The sequence below is a fragment of the Symphalangus syndactylus genome, chromosome 14, assembly GCF_028878055.3.
Source record: "Symphalangus syndactylus isolate Jambi chromosome 14, NHGRI_mSymSyn1-v2.1_pri, whole genome shotgun sequence".
NCBI classification, from domain to species: domain Eukaryota; kingdom Metazoa; phylum Chordata; class Mammalia; order Primates; family Hylobatidae; genus Symphalangus; species Symphalangus syndactylus.
Window position 1 is genome coordinate 28294446 of NC_072436.2, and position 23973 is coordinate 28318418.

Sequence of the window (23973 nt, forward strand, 5' to 3'; positions counted from 1 at the left end):
TTCACTTAATCCCAGCATAATGGTAAAATGGTAAAGACCACTCATTTTTGCCAGTGTAGAGAAAGTTACTGCATAATTCAGTAATGTTATAATAAACCTAAATATTCAAGGTAATGGTATGGTTAGAATGAGGCAGAAAGGTCAATTGGCCTTAAATTTCTAATCCATTTTATAGACCCTAAGTCACACATTACTAAACAGTAGTGATACAGTTCGGCAGTGTCCCCACCCAAATCTCTCCTTGAATTGTAATAATTTCCATGTATCAAGGGTGGGGCCAGCCACAGCTAATTGAATCATCTGGGCGGTTTCCCCTATACTGTTCTCATGGTAGTGAATAAGTCTCAGGAGATTTGATGGTTTTATAAATGGGAGTTCCCTGCACGAGCTCTCTTGCCTGTCACCATGTAAGACATGCCTTTGCTGCCCCTTCACTTTCCATCATGATTGTGAGGCCTCCCCAGCCATGTGGAACTGTGAGTCCATTAAACCTCTTCCCTGTTTAAATTACAGAGTCTCAGGTATGTCTTTATTAGTAGCATGAGAATAGACTAATACAGTAATTACAGTATTTTTTAATTTGACTCCTGTTTTCAAAATCATACATGAGATAGAGCAATCATACGCAGAAGGAAATGATGTAGATCGTTTCCAATCATCTTCACGTAATTCAACTTTGTAAATCTTTTCAGTAAGATTAAAAAATAAGGCCATCAAATATTTTAAAATTCATTTGTCTTCACAATGACAAAGTTTAGAGACAAACAGCTAATAAAATCGGCGATATTGGGCCACAAGAAAGTTGTGTTTCTAGATGACATGCACCTATTTTTCACATACTTTTTTAAAACTGGATTATCAAAAATTTAACAAACATTCATTACAAACAGGCAGAACAATTTCCAGTGTGACTACCTGAGTACTTTCTGTTTGTAATCATCATCTGAATGAAGATTCACCACATGGTTACCTAAACAATTATGAATTATTTATACCTTTAATGAAACTTGTATGTTAAAATGTTAGTAATTGCATTTAAAAAAATAGACACACAAAACAGAAGAAAATCATCTGACTGAGAATTAAGATACTGTGATACACATAAGACAGCTTTTCACAGCTTTATGATGTACTGTTGATTTAATAGCAATTGCTTTTTTATATAAAATATATTTTATATTAGTACACATTAATTGAAATTTGTCCTCAAATTTAGAAATATTTCAATATTTTTTAAATGTGAATTTTTTTTGTAGAATTGTAGCATCTGATCATTATCACATATTTATGTAAAAGAGAATGAACAACAAAAACAGCAGATACTGTTGCATATTTTAGTTGTTCTACATCCAAAATTCCCTGTTTCTGAGCTTACCGATATGTATGTGTGGCCATGTAACATTTGGCCTATGGGACTTAAGGAAAAGCCTGTTGGATGACACACACTCAGCTAGCAGGCTCTCCGCAGCATCCTGTTCCTCCTACTCTAAACTGTGATACGGTGCTGGAGGTGGAGAAGGCTTCTGGCAACTTGAGGTCAAGGACTGACACATTAAGACTGGAAGATCAGAAAAACAGCAGAAGCCTGAAACACTGGAGATATGATGGAGTCACTGAATTACCACTAAACCGCTATTTTCAAGATTCTTTATCTGGGAGAACAAACTCCTACTTGTTTTTTTTTTTCTGTTTTCTTTTTTTTTTTTTTTTTTTTTGAGATGGAGTCTCGCTCTGTCGCCCAGGCTGGAGTGCAGTGGCGCTATCTCTGCTCACTGCAAGCTCCGCCTCCTGGGTTCACGCCATTCTCCTGCCTCAGCCTCCTGTGTAGCTGGGACTACAGGTGCCCGCCACCATGCCCAGCTAATTTTTTGTATTTTTTATAGAGACAGGGTTTCACCATGTTAGCCAGGATGGTCTCGATCTCCTGACCTCGTGATCCACCCACCTCGGCCTCCCAAAGTGCTGGGATTAGAGGCGTGAGCCACCGCGCCAGGCCTAAACTCCTACTTGTTTAAGGTCATGTTAAGTGTATTTACTGCAGCGCAAAGCATTCCTAACTATACTGCTGCTCACACTCAAGTTAACATGATTAAAAAATTGATGTAGACATAATGTACTTACATTTGCACAAGTAGATAATAAAGGGGAATTTGAAAAAGAAAGCATTATTAATTCATTTCAAAGCAAAATAATTATTTTTTTCTGAAATTTGGGGAAAATCAGAGGATAGAAGTTTCACTACGACAGCATTCTAGACATTCAAAATGAAGTTTTTCTAAAGTATTAATTTTCTTTGTATGACTGGGTCTTTCAAAATCCCGTAAATTCAAGTAGTTTCTCTTATACAATTCCCCCAAAAGGAATTCTTTATCTTCTATCAACATTTTGGCACACTTTAGAAGAGCTTTTAAAATTTTATTTGAGATTATTTTGTAAAAAAGATGCATTCCTAATTTAGAAAATTTGGTGAAAGAGTTTGTATTGGAAATATGTAAAAGTTGTTTATATTTAAACAGTTCCCCACCTGTGAATTAAATGGTGGGGGATAATGTTTCCTTAAAAGTAAATTGAGAGATTGCTGCTTCTGTAAAAAGAACGATTCACAGAGTTTGCTTTCAGCTTAGAGCCCCAGTGGGATAGCATTTCTTTCCTTTCTTCTGCTAACACCACAGAAAAGGAACAGAGGAATAAGAAGGGATAGGATGTCCTTTCTGAAGAACTTGAGTGACAGTATGGCAAACAAGGGTCATCACTTTAATTAGCTTTAATAACCCAGAACAGGGTGAAGGATCTCCTCCTGAGACTAAAGTTGCTAGCTGCTGAAAGGATGTTAGTGAAAAATCTGTTATGTCAAATGACTTGCCGCATGATTTGAAGTTTTTATTAAAGAATCTAGGAAGTTAGAGGCTTCTGACTAATGTGAGAGGCAATCAAAAAGGAGATAAAATCTAATGCTTTAAAAAAAATTTTTTTTTAAGCAAAACACTGGCTTTTTGAATGGCATTGTGTTTGCATATTATAGTGGCTCTGTTAATGTACTACACACACATCATTTTTAATCATAAAAGAGAATATTGAAAGACAATATGAGTCATTAATGACTGAGCAGGAAGAATGAATTTGCCCCACTCCACTCCACTAACATTCTTACTCAGAGATTTCAAAGACCTGAAAACAAATAATTCACCCTCTGAACCACTGAGATCGCAATTCACAATCTTTCACTTGGCTGCTTCTAGTAAAAGGTAGAGTTCTTGACCTTCCATTTGCATTGTAACTTTTAATTTCATCATCTGCTTTGCAATCTAGAGATATGAGTGATTAATCTAGTTAGATTTTAAATAATGTTAACTCTAGATTTTCATTGGACTTTTGCATTTTAGCAGTGATACTTTTTTTTTTTTTTTTTTTTGAGACGGAGTCTCGCTCTGTCACCCAGGCTGGAGTGCAGTGGCGCAATCTCAGCTCACTGCAAGCTCCGCCTCCCGGGTTCACGCCATTCTCCTGCCTCAGCCTCTCCGAGTAGCTGGGACTACAGGTGCCCGCCACCACGCCCGGCTAATTTTTTGTAATTTTTTTTTTTAGTAGAGATGGGGTTTCACTGTGGTCTCGATCTCCTGACCTCGTGATCCGCCCGCCTCGGCCTCCCAAAGTGCTGGGATTACAAGCGTGAGCCACCGCGCCCGGCCTAGCAGTGCTACTTTTTTTTGAGATATTCCTTCTGAATATCTACTTGAATTTTCATTGTTTGACTTGAACTTCTGAAGAGCGTGCATTTAAAATTCTGTTCTTTTAGTTGTAAAGGAAAGCATTATTATCCTTTCTTCTGCTATTGATTACTAAAAACGATTTGGCTGCAGGAGATTTAGCACTGTAGGAGATTTTATTTCATAGTCTTTAACCAAAAATATACTAGAGAGATTTCTTTTCAAGATATGATGTCTGCAAGAGCTAAATCAGAAGCCCTCCCTGCATAGGTCAGATTTTTCCATTTCTAAGTTACTTAGGTCTTTTCCTTTTTGGAGGTCTTCTCTTCTGCAAAGAAACCAATAGTTGTTCGTGCTTTTACATTACAGAAGACATGTAACTAATGTGGCTAATCTGAACATTTTGGGGGCATAGTAATTACAAAGATTTATCTTGCTACTGAAATCTCAGAAGTTGAACATAATGAAAGCCCAGAACTAACTGGCACAGCTATCCTGGCACATAGAATAAGTTTGTTTGAAAATAAAATCAACAGGGAGAAAACCTGAGCAGAGAGAGAGAAAATGAGATAGATCTCTAATGATATTGTTTGTACTCTTGGATTCAGCCATGCCTAAAGCAAGTTTACTCCTTGGACTTTGCAGCTATATAGGCCAATACATTTCTTCTTTTGCTTTAGCTAATTTGATTTTACTTTCTATTGCACGCAACTAAAATAAACATGGCAAATACATTACCTCATCTTTAATTTGCATGGTAACTGATAGAAAACATTTCAAATAACTAGGTAGCATAAACTATTATGACACCATATTTATCTGACAGTCGGTAGCCAATAGTGGGAAGATACTGGCTTCAATAAAGTATTCTTTTATTTATTTTTTAGAAAGCAATGAAAAAATAAAATCTGGAGTATTTTGGAAGAATGATATGGGTTAGGAATAACAATTCTTATTTATTTAATCCTCACATTTTTTTGTAAATTCTATATAAGAATTGTCTTTTACAGTATTCATTATTAATTTTTATATTTTCTTGTTAAGAAGTGTTTCTTTTTATAACCAAAGGTTGTCTAACATCTGATCGTAGCCAGAATGCCAGCACTTATAACATGCAAGGAAAGTACCCAAACTTCACCTGGTGACAAAGTGCACACTTTTCAGGATTAAATAATTTATTCTTTTAAAAATAAAACTCTAAAGAAGTATCACAATTGACCTTATATGTCTGTATATACTCTTGGTAATATTAGGTGATATCTAGAGCAGTGATTTCCAAATGGGAGCAAAAGGATCCAAGGGAATGCTCAGAAATACGCAGTAGGGTACAGAAAGAAGATATGTAAGTTTCTATATATATTTTTGTATTAGTAATTTTAAGTTTCACCTGTGTGTGTATGTTGTTTACAATAATCTAAGTAATGATGTGGTAACAATTTCAAAATTTCAATGGCTTAATATTGTAAAATATATTCATCTCTCATGGTAAAAAAAAATGAGAGATAAATGCATTTTAGAGTTTTTAAGCCACAGTAGGTTGCCTGGGGCTTTGCTCCACACAGTTTCTCAAACAAACAGTACGACAGAGTCTCCATTATCCTGTAGATGCACTAACATGAGCACATGGTGTCCTCCAATTTGGAGGCCTGAAAAAGAAACACTGTGAAAATTCTGCAGGACATTTCACTACTCCACTGACCAAAAGGACCAGGAAATACAGTCGCCCATAGGCCCAAAAAAGAAAGAAGAGCTGAATATTGGTGAGTACTAATAATGATTGCTATGGAGTATATTTATTATATGAATAAATTTCAAATGCTAAATATGCAGGGTAAATGCTTTAAAAACCTTACTAGTATTATGTGTGATAAAAGAATATTTAGAGACTACGAAGTCACTCTTACTTTCTCGATACTCTAGCTCTGGGTTCTTTTTTCTTCTGTCAACTTTCATTTGCCTCTATAATTAGTTCTAATCATTACTATGGGTTTTCTTGTGTTTTCCAGTCTGCAGCCAACCTAATTTCTCCAAATGCTTCCTCTTCCCATTTTTTTTGTCATTGATATTGATAACTTTAACAGGTAAAAGTTCAACTCGATAATTTCATAGCAAGTCTCCTTAAGCACAAGGCGAAAAAAGAGTAGAATGAACCCTTTACATGTCCATGGTAGGCCAGCAATCTACCAAAACATGGTATGTGTTCCACTAAAATCTAAATCAGGGGCATTGAGGTGGTCGATGATGATAATATCCTTGACCCAGCTGCTAATTCAGATAAATTTGTTCTCCATAAAGTTGCCGTGGTGATGGAATGTTCCAATCTACACAAGAGTTTTCTTTTTTCCCTTATGCTATGGACATCAACTTATACTATGCTGCAATTACTGAAATCGTGTATTTCAAAAGTCACCCCTTCGAATTCCTTAAAAAGAAACAATAAAACCTTTTAAAAGCCTCAAATTTTCTACTAAATATTTGGTAGAGGATATAAATTTAGCCATTACATTGCACATATTATAGTGAAACACCTAAAAAATTCTTATTAAATATTTCTGTTCTCCAAGCGCTCTTGTCATTTCCATAGCAGGTGGTCCCCCCCACCACCACCACCCCATTCTTTCTTCCCCACACATTACCTGGACTTGACATCTCCTATCACCTTTTTACTAGAATTGCCACCAGAAAACTATTAATTCTTTTCTGGGAGGCAGTGGTATGAGGGAACTGAAGCTACAGAACTCAGATTGGTAAAATATATCTTACTGTAGTGTTTAGAAAAACCACCTCTGAGAAATAATCAATTAAAAATACAATTTCTACATATTATTACATGTATTGTTCAGTTTTCATTTTGATTTATCCATTATTTCCCAATCGTTTTTGCAATTGATAAGTCTTGATCATAGATACCCCTGTCCCTGAAGAAAGTGACTGAGTAGCCGGTAGACTGAAAATTTAACAATCTATTTAATACGGTATCTACAATGGTCTGTTCAGCTTTCATACTTCCCAAATTACTACTAGTTTTCCACAAAAACATGCATTAGTGGTCTGTAAGGGAACCCACAACAAAGATTTTCTTATTCATGATCTAAGGGTTTGAAGCAAATTACTTCATTTGTGTTTCAATATAGAAAAATTAATAAAAATTTTGAATCTGCAACTGTATAAAATAGCATAAACAAAGATTGCATATGTTGAGTATAGTACGAAAAAGGATACTTTTGTTAGTATGAAATCATAATTACTTGTTGAGAGAGAATACAGCAAATTAGTTGAAAATGCACATTCTGGAGCAATCTTTCCCTGTCTTTGCAGTGAATAGTTAGCCTGTCCAAGGTTGCTTAATCTCCCTATTCTGAGTATCCTGCGCTAGAAATGGCAATAATGGATCTCAGTGTGTTATTGTGAGGGTTAGATTTAAAAAATCTATACTAGTCATATTAAAGCTTATTATTACTATTATTCTGATTGTAGTGGTCATTATCATTATTTTATAAAAAGTATTTCTATAATGTTTCTAAACTTCTTTTTTTCTGTCTTAAAGTATTTGAGATTTGGTTTACTTATCTCAAAAAGAAGTGACTAAAAGTTCAAGGGAAGAAATGATAGAAGCTAATTGTGATAAAACAGATAAAGTACATAGCACAATGGTGAGTAACTGTTGGCTATTTACTTATATTGTTAATCATATTATGTTTAAATATCTAGCAGTTTTCATAAAATTATGCTTCATTATTTGGTTTAGGGAGAGGTAATACCCCATAAAGTTTGAGCATCCATAAAAGTTCTTTCTGGGTAAATCTAGAAGGCAATGCCTTAATCACTCTTTACCAGGAAAATTTCTCAGGGTTGTTCTTGCAGGGCAATTGTGAAAGAATAAGTAACACCTCTAATCCAATCTTAATTTCATTTCCACCTATGAAAAAGTAGACTTCCTTTGCTTTCTAAAAATATGGTGAGAAACCACACAATAAAAACTACAAAATGACCAGCTAACAACTTCATGATTAGGTCCAAACCTAATACATCAATATTAACTTTGAATGTAAATAGTCTACACACCTCACTTAAAAGGTACAGAGTCCTCTTTCCCATCTTGCAAGATGGCGGGTGAAAAAGTTGAGAAGCCAGATACTAAAGAGAAGAAACCCGAAGCCAAGAAGGCTGATGCTGGTGGCAAGGTGAAAAAGGGTAACCTCAAGGCTAAAAAGCCCAAGAAGGGGAAGCCCCATTGCAGCCGCAACCCTGTCCTTGTCAGAGGAATTGGCAGGCATTCCCGATCTGCCATGAATTCCAGAAAGGCCATGCACAAGAGGAAGTACTCAGCTGCTAAATCCAAGGTTGAAAAGAAAAAGAAGGAGAAGGTTCTTGCAACTGTTACAAAACCATTTGGTGGTGACAAGAACGGTGGTACCCGGGTGGTTAAACTTCGCAAAATGCCTAGATATTATCCTACTGAAGATGTGCCTGGAAAGCTGTTGAGCCACGGCAAAAAACCCTTCAGTCAGCACGTGAGAAAACTGCGAGCCAGCATTACGCCTGGGACCATTCTGATCATCCTCACTGGACGCCACAGGGGCAAGAGGGTGGTTTTCCTGAAGCAGCTGGCTAGTGGCTTGTTACTTGTAACTGGACCTCTGGTCCTCAATCGAGTTCCTCTACGAAGAACACACCAGAAATTTGTCATTGCCACCTCAACCAAAATCGATATCAGCAATGTAAAAATCCCAAAACATCTTACTGATGCTTACTCCAAGAAGAAGAAGCTGCGGAAGCCCAGACACCAGGAAGGTGAGATCTTCGACACAGAAAAAGAGAAATACGAGATTACAGAGCAGCGCAAGATTGATCAGAAAGCTGTGGACTCACAAATTTTACCAAAAATCAAAGCTATTCCTCAGCTCCAGGGCTACCTGTGATCTGTGTTTGCCCTGACAAACGGAATTTATCCTCACAAATTGGTGTTCTAAATATCTTAAGAACCTAATTAAATAGCTGACTACAAAAAAAAAAAAAGGTACAGAGTAAGCTGAATAAAATAGCAAGACCCATCTGTCTGCTGTCTTTAAGAGACTCATCTCCTATGTAGTAACACACCTAGGCTGAAAGAGTTGGAAAAAGATGTGTCAGGCAAATGGAAGAAAGAGCAGGGGTCACTACCTTCTATCAGATAAAACAGACTTTAAACCAACAATAGTAAAAAAGGAAAAGAATGGGCATTAGATAATGACAAAGGGTTCAATTTAACAAGAAGACTTAACCATCCTTAGTACATATGCACTGAACATTGGAGCACACAGATTCATAAAACAAATAGATCTAGACCTACAAAAAGACTTAGACAACCACACAATAATAGTGAGGGACATCAACAACCACTGATAGTGTGTTAGACAGATCATTGAGGCAGAAAACTAACAAAGAAATTCTGGATTTAAATTTGATACTTGACCAATTGGACCTAATAGACACTTACAGACTATTCCACCCATCAATCGCAGAATATACATTATTCTCTTCTGCACCTGAAGCATACTATAAGATTGACCACATGTTTGGCTATAAAGCATGTCTCAATAAATTTAAAAAAATCAAAATCATACCAACCACACTCTTGAACCAATGTGAAACAAAACAGAAATCAATAACAAGAAGATCTCTGAAAACCACACAGTTACATGAAATTAAACAACTTGATCATGAATGACTTTTGGGTAAAAAAGAAAATTAAAGCAGAAATAAAACATTTTTTGAAATAAATGAAAACAGAGACAAACATACCAAAATCTCTGGGATGCAGCATAGGCAGTGTTAAGAGCAAAATTTTTAGTCACAGATGCCTACATCAAGAAGTTAAAAAGATCTCAAATTAATGATCTAACATTACACCTAGAGGAACTAGAAAAGCAAGAATAAATTAACCCCAAAGCTAACAGAAGAAAAGAAATAACTACAATGAGAGTGTAACCGAATGAAATTGAGACTCAAAAATTCATATGAAAGATCACAAAACCAAAATTTATTGTTTTAAAGGATAAACAAGATCAATAGACCACTAGCTAGACTAACAAAGGAAAAAAGAGAGAAGATTCAAGTATGCCCAAGTAGAAACAACAAAGGTGACATTACAACTTATGTGACAGAAATACAAAAGATTCTCCAACACTGTTATGAACATACCGATGCACACAAAGTACAAAATCTAGCAGAAATTTATAATAAATTCCTTGAAATGCACCACTTCCAAAGATTGATATGGGAAGAAATTAAGCCCTTAGCTGACTAATATTAAGTTCTGAAATTGCATCAATCATAAGAAATCTACCAACAAAAAAGAGAGCTTGACCAGATGGGCTCAGAGCCAAATTCGACCAGATGTACAGAGAAGAGCTGGCACCAATTCTACTGAAACTATTCCAAAAATACCAAAGAGGAGGGCTCCTCCCTAAATCATTCTATGAATCCAGCATTACCTTGATAATAAAACCAGGCACAAACACAACAAAAAAAGAAAACTCAAAGCCAATATCCCTGATGATCATAGATGCAAAAATCATCAACAAAATATTAGCAACTGGAATCCAACAGAACATCAAAAAGTTAATTCACCACAATAAACTAGGCTTTATTCTTGGGATTTAAGATTGATTAAACATATACAAGTCATTAAATGTGGTTCGCCACATAAACAAAATCAAATTTAAAAACCATATGCTCATCTCAATAGACATGGAAAACCCCTTTAATACAATTTAACATCCGTGCATGATAAAAATTCTCAGCACACTAGGCAGTGAAGAAACATGACTCAAAATAATAAGAGCTATCTATGAAAAACCAACAGCCAACATCATAATGGGTGGGCAAATGCTGGAAGCATTATCCTTAAGAATTGAAACAAGACAAGGATGCCCACTTTCACCACTCCTATTCAATATAGTACTGGAAGTGCTAGCCAAAGCAACCAGGCAAGAGAAAGAAATGAAAGGCATCCAAATAGAAAAAGCAATCAAATTATCTGTTTTGCTGATGATACGATTCTATACCTAGAAAACCCTAAAGACTTTGCCTAAAGCCACTAAAATTGATAAACAATTTTATTAAAGTTTGAGGATACAAAATTAATGTAAAAAATCAGTGTTGTAGCTAAACCCAAATAATGTTCGGACTGAAATTAAAATCAAGAACGTTTTTCAATAGCCACAAAGAAAATGAAATATCTAGGAATATGGCTAGCCAAGCAGCTAAAAGATCTGCACAACGAGAACTGCAAAACACTGCTGAAAGAAATCAAAGACAACACAAACAAATGGAAAAACAATCCATGTTCATGGATTGGAAGAACCAATATCATTAAAATGGCTATACTGCCCCAAACAATCTGTAGATTCAATGCTATTCTTATCAAAATATCAGTGTCATTTTTTACAGAATTAGAAAAAAGTATTCTAAAATTCATATGGAATAAAAATGAGCCAAGATAGCCAAAGAAATCCTGAGGAAAAAAAAAGAAAAGCTGGGGGTATCACATTACTTGACTTCAAACTATACTATAAGGCTTAAGTAACCAAAACAGCATGGTACTGGTACAATAAGAGACACTTAAACCAATGGAGCACATTAGAAAACCCAGAAATAAAACCCACACCTACAACCATCTGATCTTTGATGAATTCAACAGAAATAAGCAATGGGGAAAGGACTTCCTCATCAATAACTGGTGCTTGGATACCTGGCTAATCTATCTGAAAGAATAAAACTGGACCCTTACCTTTCCCTGTATATAAAAAATAATTCAAGATGGTCTAAAGATTTAAAGGTAAGACCTCAAACTGTAAAAATCCTAGAAGAAAACCTAGGAAATACCATTCAAGACATCAGCTTTTGCAAATAATTTGTTACTAAGTCCTCAAAAACAATTGCAACAAAAACAAAAATTGAGAAGTAGGAACAAATTAAAGGAGCTTTTGCACAGGATGAAGAAAGCTATCAGTAAACAATCGACAGAATGGAAGAAAATACTTGCAAACTATGTATCCGACAAAGATCTAACATCTAGAATCTATAAGAAACTTAAATATCTCATCAAGCAAAAACCAACCCCATTAAAAAACTGGCAATGAAAATGAACAGATACTTCTCAAAAGAAAACATACATTTGGCTTACAAACATATGAATAAATTCCAACATTACTAATAATCAGAGAAATGTGAATCAAAACCACAGTGACATATTATCTCACATAAGCAGAATGGCTGTTATTAAAAATAGAAAAGCAACAAATGTTGATGCGTCTACAGAGAAAAAGGAATGTTTATACGCTCTTCATGGAATGTAAATTTGTTTAGCCACTGTGGAAAGCAGTTTGGAGATTTCTCAAAGAAGTAAAAATAGAATTACTATTCCACCCAGCAATCCCAACAATGGGTATGCATCTAAAGGAAAATAAATTGTTCTACCAAAAAGACACATGCCCTTGTAAGTTTATTGAAGCACCATTCACAATAGCAAAGATATGAAATCAACCTAGGTGTCCACCATTCGTGGATTTGATAAAGAAAAATATGGTACATATACACCATGGCATACTATGCAGACATAACATAAAATGAAAACATATTTTTTCTTCCGCAACATAGATGCAGCTAGAGGCCACTATCCTAAGCAAATTAATGCAGGAACAGGAAACCAAACACCACATGTTATCACTTATAAGTGGCAGCTAAACATTGGGTACTCGTGGACATAAAGATGGCAACAATAGACACTGCAGACAATTAGAGGTGGAATGAAGCAGTGGGAAATAACTGAAAAACTACCTATTGAGTACTATGTTCACTGCTTGAGTGACGGGATTAGTTGTATCCCAAACTTCAGTATCATACAATACACACATGTAATAAACCTGCACATGTATCCCCTTGAATCTAAAATAGAAGTTGAAATTATTTTAAAAATTACAAAAATAAACAATTGAGAAGAAAATAAAATAAAATAATAAATACAATGATGGTGAATCCCCCAAGCTGTGTTTCTATCCTGCAACATACAACCAATTTCATGTGCAAGCATCCAAGATGGGCCCTTTGCATTTCCTTAGCAGGACTGGAGAGCATAGAGAACTGATGTAAATCAGTGTGAAGCTTTGGCTACTGTTGATGCCATGAGCAATAAAATCCCATGTCTCTGATCCAGGAGTCTCATGACTTCTGCTACCATTATTGAGATTGTGGCAGGCTAACCTATTTGCTTGTAAGTAGGATAAAATTTCAAATCCTGCATCATTCTTGACATAGTATAACTATAAGAAATATTATGAAATATTAGCTTTTCAAGAAATATCAAAATTAACAGAATAAGATGAGTAATTTGTGATTGATACACTGAAGATTTATCTCATGATTTTATGAACATGGTATTTATAGTAAACGTAATCCAGCAAATAATTACATAAAAGTGTATTATCTGCTGTTTTGATGAATGTGTGAAATTGATTCACCCTACTATCAACAATAATGCACACAAAGTTTTATTTAAAAAAAAAAAAGCTAGGGAACTCTATTTTATGGCATTCTATCTAAGCTAAATTATTATCTGACCTAACTAGGAAAATGAAATCTTTGCTCAAACCCCTTCCTGACGTTTTTATCTAAATCAAGAGGAAAGTTCCAAGGGTAGACCTCAGAGTTGAATCTGATAACTGACAAGTCTGTCTTATTATAAGACTTGAGATTGGTAGGAGAAATTTGACCCGAGAAACTGAACTTTTAAATTTTGAAGTGTGCTCTGTAGAACTACAGAGTTTAGAAAATGCATATAAGAGACAGAAAGAAAGGTAAGGAATAATTATGAATGGAAAGAGCTACCTAGATAATTCCTTATTTTCATATTTCCTATGAATTAAGTTTACACATATTTTAAAAGTAGCATAGTCAAGAGCAATTATTGAACTACTTTTCTGCCTTTGAATTCATGTTCAAGAGAAATATGGATGCACAATGTTTATGCTTGTGAATTCTGGTCAAGATATTGCTGTAACTATATATGGAATTCCTCTCCACCTTGGTTCTAAATGCTTAGCATGATACTTGAAGTACTTTTACACCACATAGCTATCTCAATAAACAAATGTTGAACTGAAACCCACAGCAATAAATGAAGCCTGAATGATAATTCTATGAAGTTTCTAGATCAAATTCTGGGGGAGGCAAATGGGGAATTGGCTCTATCAAAGTAAAAATTAATAAATTCCCCTGCTAGTCACAGCTGAAACACCCACAAAAGTAGATATAAAAAAGTCACAGTCATTGCCTAGTGTTGCTACCTAGGAAAGCTGGAGGGAATAGAGATGTCCACACAACTGGGACCAAGGTAAGCCATATAGATTCAGGAACTATAACTCTGGCATCTCTACAAGATGAGAACTCTTCAACTCCAATATAAATATAAGATCCCAATTTGCAGATTGGAAACAACTAGACACAGATGGGTGCACATGGGAAATACAAAGTAAATATGTGCCCATGGATACACAAACACCTATTCAAGACGAATTGGCATATCAAGGTTTAAAGCACAAAGAAAAAAACTAGTAACTTAAGAATAGTATTTAAAAAACTCAGGGAGAAATAATTAACTTATGAAGGTATGCAGATAATGTAGTATATTTTTTTAAATGATTATAAAATGAATCTACCTAAAATATTCAGAGAGATAAAATAAGAAGTAAGATCGTAAATCACCAACAGGAAACTACGGAACAAAACATAGGCATATATAAATCAGGAATGAGTTGACATGCAAAAGTACCAATTAGGGCCGGGCGCGGTGGCTCACGCCTGTAATCCCAGCACTTTGGGAGGCCGAGGCGGGCGGATCTCGAGGTCAGGAGATTGAGACCATCCTGGCCAACATGGTGAAACCCCGTCTCTACTAAAAATAGAAAAAATTAGCCAGGCGTGGTGGCGGGTGCCTGTAGTCCCAGCTACTTGGAGAGGCTGAGGCAGGAGAATGGCGTGAACCCGGGAGGCAGAGCTTGCAGTGAGCTGAGATCGCGCCACTGCACTCCAGCCTGGGAGACAGAGCGAGACTCCGTCTCAAAAAAAAAAAAAAAAAAAAAAAAAAAAAAAAAAAAAAAGTACCAATTAGAAATTCTAAAAATTAAACATGTTATCATAAACAAGCAATAGACGTAATATATTTTAGAGGGGCCATAGAACACAGAAAATTATTGAACTGTTAGATAATGTAACTTAGATCAATTTTGTTGATTTAGAGAAATATGATATCAAAAGCTCATGAATTTAAACAAAACCTCTGTTGGGAAATTATTAAATAAATAACATTAATCATGAGAGATTCTGTGTCCTACTAATGAAAATTGTGTCCATCTGCATAATTTTGCTTAGAGTCCTATAAAGTGTTCTTTTCAGTTTACCTGAACAAAGACTTATTTCAGAGGTAAAATAAAATTAAGCGAGGTTACTTCTTTGAAAATTATGAAGAAAAGACAACTCTTAATAATTGTATAAGATCAAGTAAAATTTTGCTTAATAGCATATAATAGTAAAAACTCACAGGAAAAATCAAAAAATGACTATAAAGCTGCACTAATTCTTAAGTGCAAACTTAATACAAATATTCTCTTGCCTGGAAATATGAAAAATGTCATAAGCGTTTATGACCACAGTAGGATGTTGGGAGGAAAATACCTCTGGTAGTAATCTTTGGGAGCAAATGTGCACTGTTAGTAATGATTGATGAAAAGTTTCCTCACAATCTGCTGAGAAAAAAATGTTAAAATGAAATTAAGTATAGTTATAAAAAACAAAATTATATAATTGACATAACTGAGTTATTGGCCCGAGAGTCATACCTATTGCAATCTATTTCTTAGAGGCTCACTCCTGCAGATGTTGGGCTGGAACTTGTCAATGTTTCTATACGTACAGGAAATGATAAACAGCGCATATCAAGCCTGGCAAATACCTATACTGAGAAAGAAATTCTGGTCCTCATCAAGGGAGAAGGAGCCAGAGCTAAAGGACAGGGTGTTGTCAAGTGATTTTGAGTATTTATGCAGAGCTAGATTTTTTTAGATAGCTTTCTCAGAATGTCTTATTTCAAAGTCAGTAAAATTTTAATTAACCTAATTTCCCCTGTTCTGATTTCATGTTCCCCAAGCAACTATCAATTTATGAAGCTCAATCAAATGGGCTTCAAATATTTATATCTCTTTGACACTGATTTCTGGAAGTGAATTTTTACTTTCAGTCCTGATTTTTTTTCCTGATTCCCATGCAGTTCAAATACGGCAGTAGAGCTTATTGATTGTAAATATGTTGGTGTACCTACCAGTATAAATGCTTTATTTCTCACTGGAAGTTTGATGATTTAAATATCTCTTATTTGCCTTAGTTTGTTGAGATGTTTTATTTAGCATGATTCGGTCCTCCAGCTCAGGCCTCATCACGCATAAACACTGATGAAATATGAATCTGAAACCCTAAAATGATGTGAAAACTTGAGTTACTGTCTCATGAGATCCACCAAAGCTCAAACCAGTTTTCCTTGATACCATACTGCTCCCACTTGCTGATTCAGTCTACTAATTTATACCATCACTGTTTACAAAGAAGAACCCATGAAGTCACATTTAAGAATATGTGGTTGGTGACAGAGCTAGAGAAAATTGAACTAACATTCTATGGCAGGGGTCCCCAACTCCCAGGTCACAGAGCGGTACCAGTCCATGGCCTGTTAGGAATTGGGCCGCACAGCAGCAGGTGAGCACCGGCCAGCAAGTGAAGCTTCATCTGTATCTACAGCTGCTCCCCATAGTTTGCATCACTGCCTGAGTTCCACCTCAAATCAGATCAGTGGCATCATCAGATTCTCACAGAAGCGTGAACCCTATTGTGAACTGCGCATGTGAGGGATCTAGGTTGCACCCTCCTTATAAGAATCTAATACCTGATGATCTGTTGCTGTCACCCATTACCCCAAGATGGGATTGTCTAGTTACAGAAAAACAAGTTCAGGGCTTCCACTGATTATACATTATGGTAAGTTGTATAATTATTTCATTATATATTACAATATAATAATAATAGAAATAAATTGCACAATACATGTAATATGCTCGAATCATCATAAAACCATCCCACCCCGCTCCCCATGTCTGTGGATAAATGTCGTCCATGAAACCAGTCCCTGGTGCCAGAAATGGTTGGGGACTGCTGATCTATGGAGTATCTGTTACATACAATACACTGCCTGCTACCCCATTGAGCTTATTCTGTTTAATCCTTCCTATTTCCTACATAGGTTTAGAGGGTTACATCACCAGTCTAACTAGAGAGCTGAGGGATTTGGATCATACTCACAGCTGCCCTACAGTATCTTCCCAGGGCACCCACAGCTGGGGTTAATGTTAATGTGTGGCCCTTCTACTATCTACATTATAATCAATTTGTGTGCTGCTTAAACAAACAGATCCATGAGGCACACACACTACCCCTCCCCAACACACACAGAACAACAGTAACAACAATAATATCAACAACCAACTATGAAGTCAAAAACTTCAGGATGAGACCCAGGAATCTGCACGTTTAACAAGAAAACCCAGGCGATTTTTGTACACATTGAAGTCTGACATCCACTGCTATAAAATTTATGTGTATCTCGCTGGAGAGAAAAAAAAAAAACAAAAAAAAACCAAAAACACAATTGACAAAAACAGTCATTGTCACAATCCCTAGTTACCCTTCCCTCAGTTTTTCCTCTATATTTTTTTGTTTCGTTTTGTTTTTGTTTTCGTTTTTGTTTTTGTTTTTTTCTCAACATCAGGTGTACATTGAGGTTTCTTTTAGTCAGTCCTGACTTATAGTCCCTTTGTGGTTATGACTCATCCCAAACACTTTCAAACTGAACTGCAGCAAAATCAATAAATCAACATAATTAAACCACTATCATAAAGAATATTACTCAACAGTGTAAGAACTGTAACTACTTGCCCTAACATGTGTTTGTTTCTATTTCCTATCCCGGGAATAGATACAATTCTCAAGTGAACAGTTTCAGAAAATATCTTGATAGAATCTCAAGATGTACTTGAGCAACTGGTACACAGTAATGGTGGCTGTGACTTAAGACTCTCTAGGGGCCAATCATAGAGCTGCAAAAACAGCTTAAATCCAGGAAGGAAAACACAAAAGGAAACAAAAAAAAAGGGTTGGTGAGGAGTTTGCAAATGATCATGTGAGGTACATAAACAGTTTCTCTCAATTTTTAAAAATCAACATATATTGAGCCTAGGTGGGCCAAAACAGAGATAATCCATTTTGAATTATGACAGGAATAGAAGGGCATGTGAAATTTCTCCAGCTTTTCTACCTTTCAGATTTTAAAAGTTGAATCACTTAAGCTGTTAATACAGTAGAAACAATCTGCATATATCTGGCATACTGAATTTTCTTCACCCAGATAATACTTAATTCAATTTTGTCTTTCACAGCACACAGTTTAGAATTTCCCTGTCTGTACCTATTTTCCATTTGTCTCGGGATCTCAACTAAAAAATCATTTTGGACAATTATATAATGTAGATTCCAAACTTTTACAAAACTGCTTCAAGATGCCATTTTTAAGTGGTTTTTATTCTACCTTAAAACTAAGTTGCTACAGTTTAAAAGTGCACAAGGGCAGAGTGACAGCCCTATATACTATGGAAAGAATGAAATAGACAATGATAATAGCTTCTTTCAGCTAGAAAGCTGTACAATCGACTGCTCTTCTTTAGACATTACTGAAGGTAGACTGAAAAATATCACCTACGTGATTTTTTTGGTTTCTTAGCTTCACTGGACTTGATGAATTGACAAAAGCCCCAGACAATGGCTGATGTGGAGAAAGACTGGGAAAGTGTGTCCATAGATGGAAAAGCATGACCCTGAATCAAAACTGTGAATGAGCCTGTGGGGGCAGCTGAGCACAGGAGAATCTTTTGCCCTCATTAGTGAGCAATTTCTTCTTTTGGACTGAACATACAGTCTATCTCCTTCTCAGCCTTAAGGGATTTCTAGAAAAAATAAAGGGTTAGTAATTGTGTGGTCTTCTCCATTACAAAGATGCTGATATTTCAAATTCAAAGGGTTACAATAAATGAGAGCTTGGGAGAGTGTATGCAAACCTGTTAGTAGAAAGGTAGAGCATTGCTTATGCCCTTGGTCTTGTCAGTTGTATCTACAACATGTAAGTAGTAAAGGGGTTGCTAAGCAACTTCTAACTTTTAACATGAAGTGTGCTCAGGGACTGCATACTGCAAAGGCACAGTATTGCCCATTGGTAGAAGAGGATGCCCTAAGTAAGATGAAGTAGAAGGTATCTCTTTATTGTCCTTTCAGTTTGTTCTTTGTGGAACAGGAAGCAAAAGGGAGATTCATGTTTTGGTTTGTTCTGGAAACTTACAGAACTCAAGAGTAGTAGAATGACTAAAATTATTTTGGTCATTCCTACATCTTGTTTTTTCTTCATAACTATTATTTAGATTCTGCTCTCTGATCAGGAGGATTCCTTTTTTTTTTCTTCTTTTCCTGAAATCAATCCATTGGCCTCCATGGTGGCTGTGGAGGGACTTTTCACATAGCACCACCTTGATTCTTGTACACTGGGAATCTCCTTGCCCTTGGAAAGGCACTGTGCCTCCTTAGTATTTTATGTCAAAAGAAGCTACCTTATAATACCTCAGGGGAGAACGATTTGAGACATTGAAATAACAGCAACAACAGAACTTAAGACACACGAATAAAATATTCTTCCTAAGCCCAAAGGATACAAAAATGTGTTCAGTATATTTAAACTAACTAACTAAAGTTATCCTGCCTTGTTTTCTGAAGCTTTAGGCTCAACCCATTGAAGTGCTGACTTTTAGGGCTGTAGTAGCCGTCATCTCAGCAGCTGCTGCAGAGAAACCTATACCAGCCCTCCTTAAAATCTACACTCAAAAAAGTAAGGCCCAAAGAGAGAAGACACTTACTCTCCAGTGTGTCCTAGGCTTACCTTGTGAATTCTGATTATTGTTTTAGGATTACACTTTTTTCTTGAATAATTGACAGGGGATCTGAAATGATGAATATATTTCATGGAGAGCCTGGGTCCCAATTCCCAGGAAGGTGATCTACCTGCTACCTCAACAAGCCAACCATATCAGAATGCAATACAACATTCCTAAGGCAAGTATGTGCATGTGATAGGAGTTTAGTGGAACAAACATTGCCTTTCTCTGCATGAGAATTTCTCATTAATACTTCTTTACGGATAGGAGGCAAGAGTAGAATCAATAAACAGCCCAAAATCAAGGCACCACCCTAGAGTTCTGTCTTTCCTTTATCCTTATAGCCACTTTTCTGTATCTACATTCACTACAAAATCAGCCCTTCAATATCCAATAGAGGCCATGTAAGGTATTCCAAAAATTAAAACCCAATTGCGAGAGACACTGAAGGACAAAGAATTTTCCACAGTGCTTCCTGCACCTTTCTCCCATGCCCTTGTACATAATCTCAACTCCTAACTGCTTTAGTCCAACACTGTTGACAAAAGTCATATTGCCTAAACAATAACGGATCTGCACAAACAATCCCTTTCTTTTCGAGAAATATCTGACAAACATGAACTTCAGCTCACCCCTCCTGTTAAACCTCCTTAAAACACTCTGCCCTCCTGCTCCAAGTATGAATGTTCATTTGGAGCCTTCTCATGCCTGGCATTTTCAATAAAAGCTTATGTTAATAGGGCTTGATTGATTTTCTTCCACACAATTTATAAAATACATGCATAACATTTTACTCTCTTAGAATCAACATCATGATGACTTTGCAAATCTTCAATGTGACACTCTGTATTATTCTCAAGTAATATTGTGAGTCTCCTGTTTTCAAATGTATACTTGGCCTCTTTTCAAACATACATGTTAGCTTCCTTTTAAAAAAGCCTTTTAGAGTTCATTTGCTGGCCAGTACCAGACGCTCTAAAATTGGGGACTGCAAAGTAATTTCAGAAGGAGTGAAATTTGGTGTCCTAACCAGATTTCTAAAAGAGTAGCTGGAAAAATCATGTGTTAATGAGAGTCGTGCAGTAGATGCCCAATTCTTGGCTAGAGGAAGTCATTTTTCCTGTATGCAGATCCTCAGCAAATACTACAATACATTTTCAAATAAATAGTATATGGGTCTTTTTCCCCATAACCACCATTGCTGACTACCTAATCTGACACCATTGCTAACTGGAAATACAACTATTTCCTTCTAAGTGCTATCCCTATGTCCATACTAGCCCCAAACAATCTATTCTGTTCATAGAAGCCAGAGCATTCTTTTAAAAACATAAGCAGAATGTGTCACTCTTCTGCTTAAACTCCCAAGACTTCACAGTGCCCTTTTTGATTTCTGAAAACACCTTGTTCTCTCCTTGCCCTTGTTGCTTTCTTGGTGTCCTTGTTCTCACCTCCTCCCAAGATTGTCTTTTTCTCATCATTTAGGTCTCTGCTTAAAAAGTCTCTTTTTAAGAGATGCTTCTTAGAACACAGAATCTAAGCTCTACCTCTTCCATTAATACTCTTCATCACATTATCTTGTTCTATTTATTGAGCTTATGTTTTGGAGTACTTAATAATATTTTAATTTATTCTATTCATTTTTACTTGTTTGTTAGTTTTCTGGACCACACCAATAATTTATGCTACACAGAGCAAGGAACTTATTTGTCTTGTCAACAGTGGTAACTTCAATATGAAAAATAGACTTGACATATAGCCATATAGTGGGTACTGAGTATAACTTCTGTTTATTTTTAACATTTTTATGTGTAGTTTTTACTTTGCAGTAAGAATATATGGAATTTCTCTTCTCTGAAACTCCCTTATCCTGTAACTTCAGCTTTTTATGTTCTTATTTATGTTATTTTCTTCCTGTTGATAGAATTTTGTCCATGTTTGTGTTTCTTATAAAATAATTTAAGCTTTTTTTATAATTATAGATTCTATTTTACTTTTATTTGCTTATTTTCATTATTATTATAATAAATATTAACTACTTATGTAGAGCTTATAATATACTAGGAAGTTGATATGTATTGGCTCTGTGCCCCCACCGAAATCTCACCTTGAATTGTAATAATCCCCACTTGTTGTACGAGGGACCTGGTGGGAGGTAACTGAATCATGCAGATGGGTTTTTTCTCATGCTTTTCTTGTGATAGTGAATAAGTCTCAAGAGATCTGATGGTTTTGTAAAGGGAAGTTTCCCTGTATATCACCTTTGCCTGCCGCCATGTAAGATGTGACTTTGGTCCTCATTTGCCTTCTACCATGATTGTGAGGCCTTTCTTGCCATGTAGAATTATGAGTTAATTAAATCTCTTTCCTTTATAAATTACCCAGTCTCAGGTATGTCTTTATTAGTAGTGTGAGAACAGACTAATACAGTAAATTGGTACTGGGTAGTGGGGCGCTGCTGTAAAGACACCTGAAAATGTAGAAGCAACTTTGGAACTGGGCAACAGGCAGAGGTTGGAACAGATTGAAAGGCTCAGAAGACAGAAACGTGGAAAAGTTTGGAACTTCTTGGAGACTTGTTGAATGGTTTTGACCAAAAAGCTAATAGTGTTATGAACAATAAAATCCAGGCTGAGATGGTCTTATAGGGACATGAAGAACTTGTTGGGAGCTGGAGCAAAGATCACTCTTCCTATGCAAAGAAACTGGCAGCATTTTGCCACTGTCCTAAAGATCTGTGGAACTTTGAACTTGAGAGAAATAACTTAGGGTATCCATTGGAAGAAATTTCTAAGCAGCAAAGTGTTCAAGAGGAAGTAGAGCATAAAAGTTTGAAAAATTTGCAGCCTGAAATGCAGTAAAAAAGAAAACTCCATTTTCTGGGGAGAAATTCAAGCCTTCAGCAGACATTTGCATAAGAAACCAGGAGCCAAATGTTAATTGCCAAGATGACAGCCCCCAACCCCCATTATAAGCCCAGAGGCCTAGGAGGGAAAAATGGTTTCCTGGGCTGGGTCCAGGGACCCCTGCTGTGTGCAGCCTACGCACTTGGTGCCCTACATCCCAACTGCTCTAGTCATGGCTAAAAGAGACCAAAGTATATCTTGGGACATGGCTTGAGAGGGTGCAAGCTCCAAGCCTCAGCAGCTTCCACATGGTGTTGAGCTTGTGGGTACACAGAAGTCAAGAACTGAGGTTTGTGAACCTTTGCCTAGATTTCAGAGGATGTATGAAAACACCTGGATGCTCAGGCAGAAGTGTGCTGCAGTGGTGGTGCCCTCATGGAGAACCTCTGCTAGAGCAGTGCAGGGGAGAAATGTAGGGTCAGAGTCCCCACACAGAGTCCCCACTGGGGCACTGTCTATTGGAGCTGCGAGAAGAGGACCACCATCCTCCAGACCCTAGAATGGTAGATCCACTGACAACTTTTGCCATGCACCTGGAAAAGCCACAGACACTCACTGCCAGCACATGAAAGCAGCCAGGAGGGTGGCTGAATCCTGCAACTGCACAGGAGCGAAGCTGCCCAAGGTCGTGAAAATCCACATCTTGCATCAGCATGACCTAGATGTGAAACATGGAGTTAAAGATTATTTCAAAGTTTTAAGATTTGACTGCTCCGCTGGATTTCTGACTTGCATCAGGCCTGTAACCCTTTGTTTTGGTCAACTTATCTGATTTGGAATGGGTAAATTTTCCCAATGCCTGTACCCCAGTTGTATCTAAAAAGTAATTAACTTGCATTTGATTTTACAGACTCCTAGATGGAAGGGACTTGCCTTGTCTCCAATGATATTTTGGACTTGGACTTTTGAGTTAATGCTGGAGTTAGTTAAAACTTTGGGGGACTGTTGGAAGGCATGATCGTTTTTGTTTTGTTTTGTTTCTTTGAGACAGAGTCTCACTCTGTCACCTAGGCTGGAGTGCAGTGGCATGATCTCAGCTCACTGCAACCTCTGCTGCCCGGGTTAAAGGGATTCGCCTGCCTCAGCCTCCCAAGTAGCTGGGATTATACGTGCCTGCCACCACGCCCAGCTAATTTTTGTAATTTTAGTAGAAACAGGGTTTCACCATCTTGGTGGGGCTGGTCTTGAACTCTTGACCTTGTAATCCACCTGCCTTGGCCTCCCAAAGTGCTGGGATTACAGGCGTGAGACACCGTGCCTGGCTGATTGTGTTTTAATATGTAAGGACATGAAATTTAG

The 23973-nt window shown here is 36.6% G+C and overlaps 2 protein-coding genes across 5 annotated transcripts in view; one reads left to right on the forward strand and one right to left on the reverse strand.

Moving 5' to 3' along the window:
• LRRTM4 (leucine rich repeat transmembrane neuronal 4) overlaps positions 1 to 23973 on the reverse strand; it is a 771510-nt gene that overhangs the window by 225936 nt on the left and 521601 nt on the right. The gene's annotated exons all lie outside the window — the stretch shown is intronic.
• On the forward strand, positions 7790 to 8709 carry LOC129461896 (large ribosomal subunit protein eL6-like). Its single transcript, XM_055241366.2, has one exon. The coding sequence runs from the start codon at positions 7814 to 7816 to the stop codon at positions 8627 to 8629; it is 816 nt and encodes a 271-aa protein (XP_055097341.1). The 5' UTR covers positions 7790 to 7813; the 3' UTR covers positions 8630 to 8709.

Coding starts and splice junctions, on each gene's coding strand:
- LOC129461896 (XM_055241366.2), top strand. CDS start 7,814: ATGGCGGGTGAAAAAGTTGAGAAGCCAGATACTAAAGAGAAGAAACCC.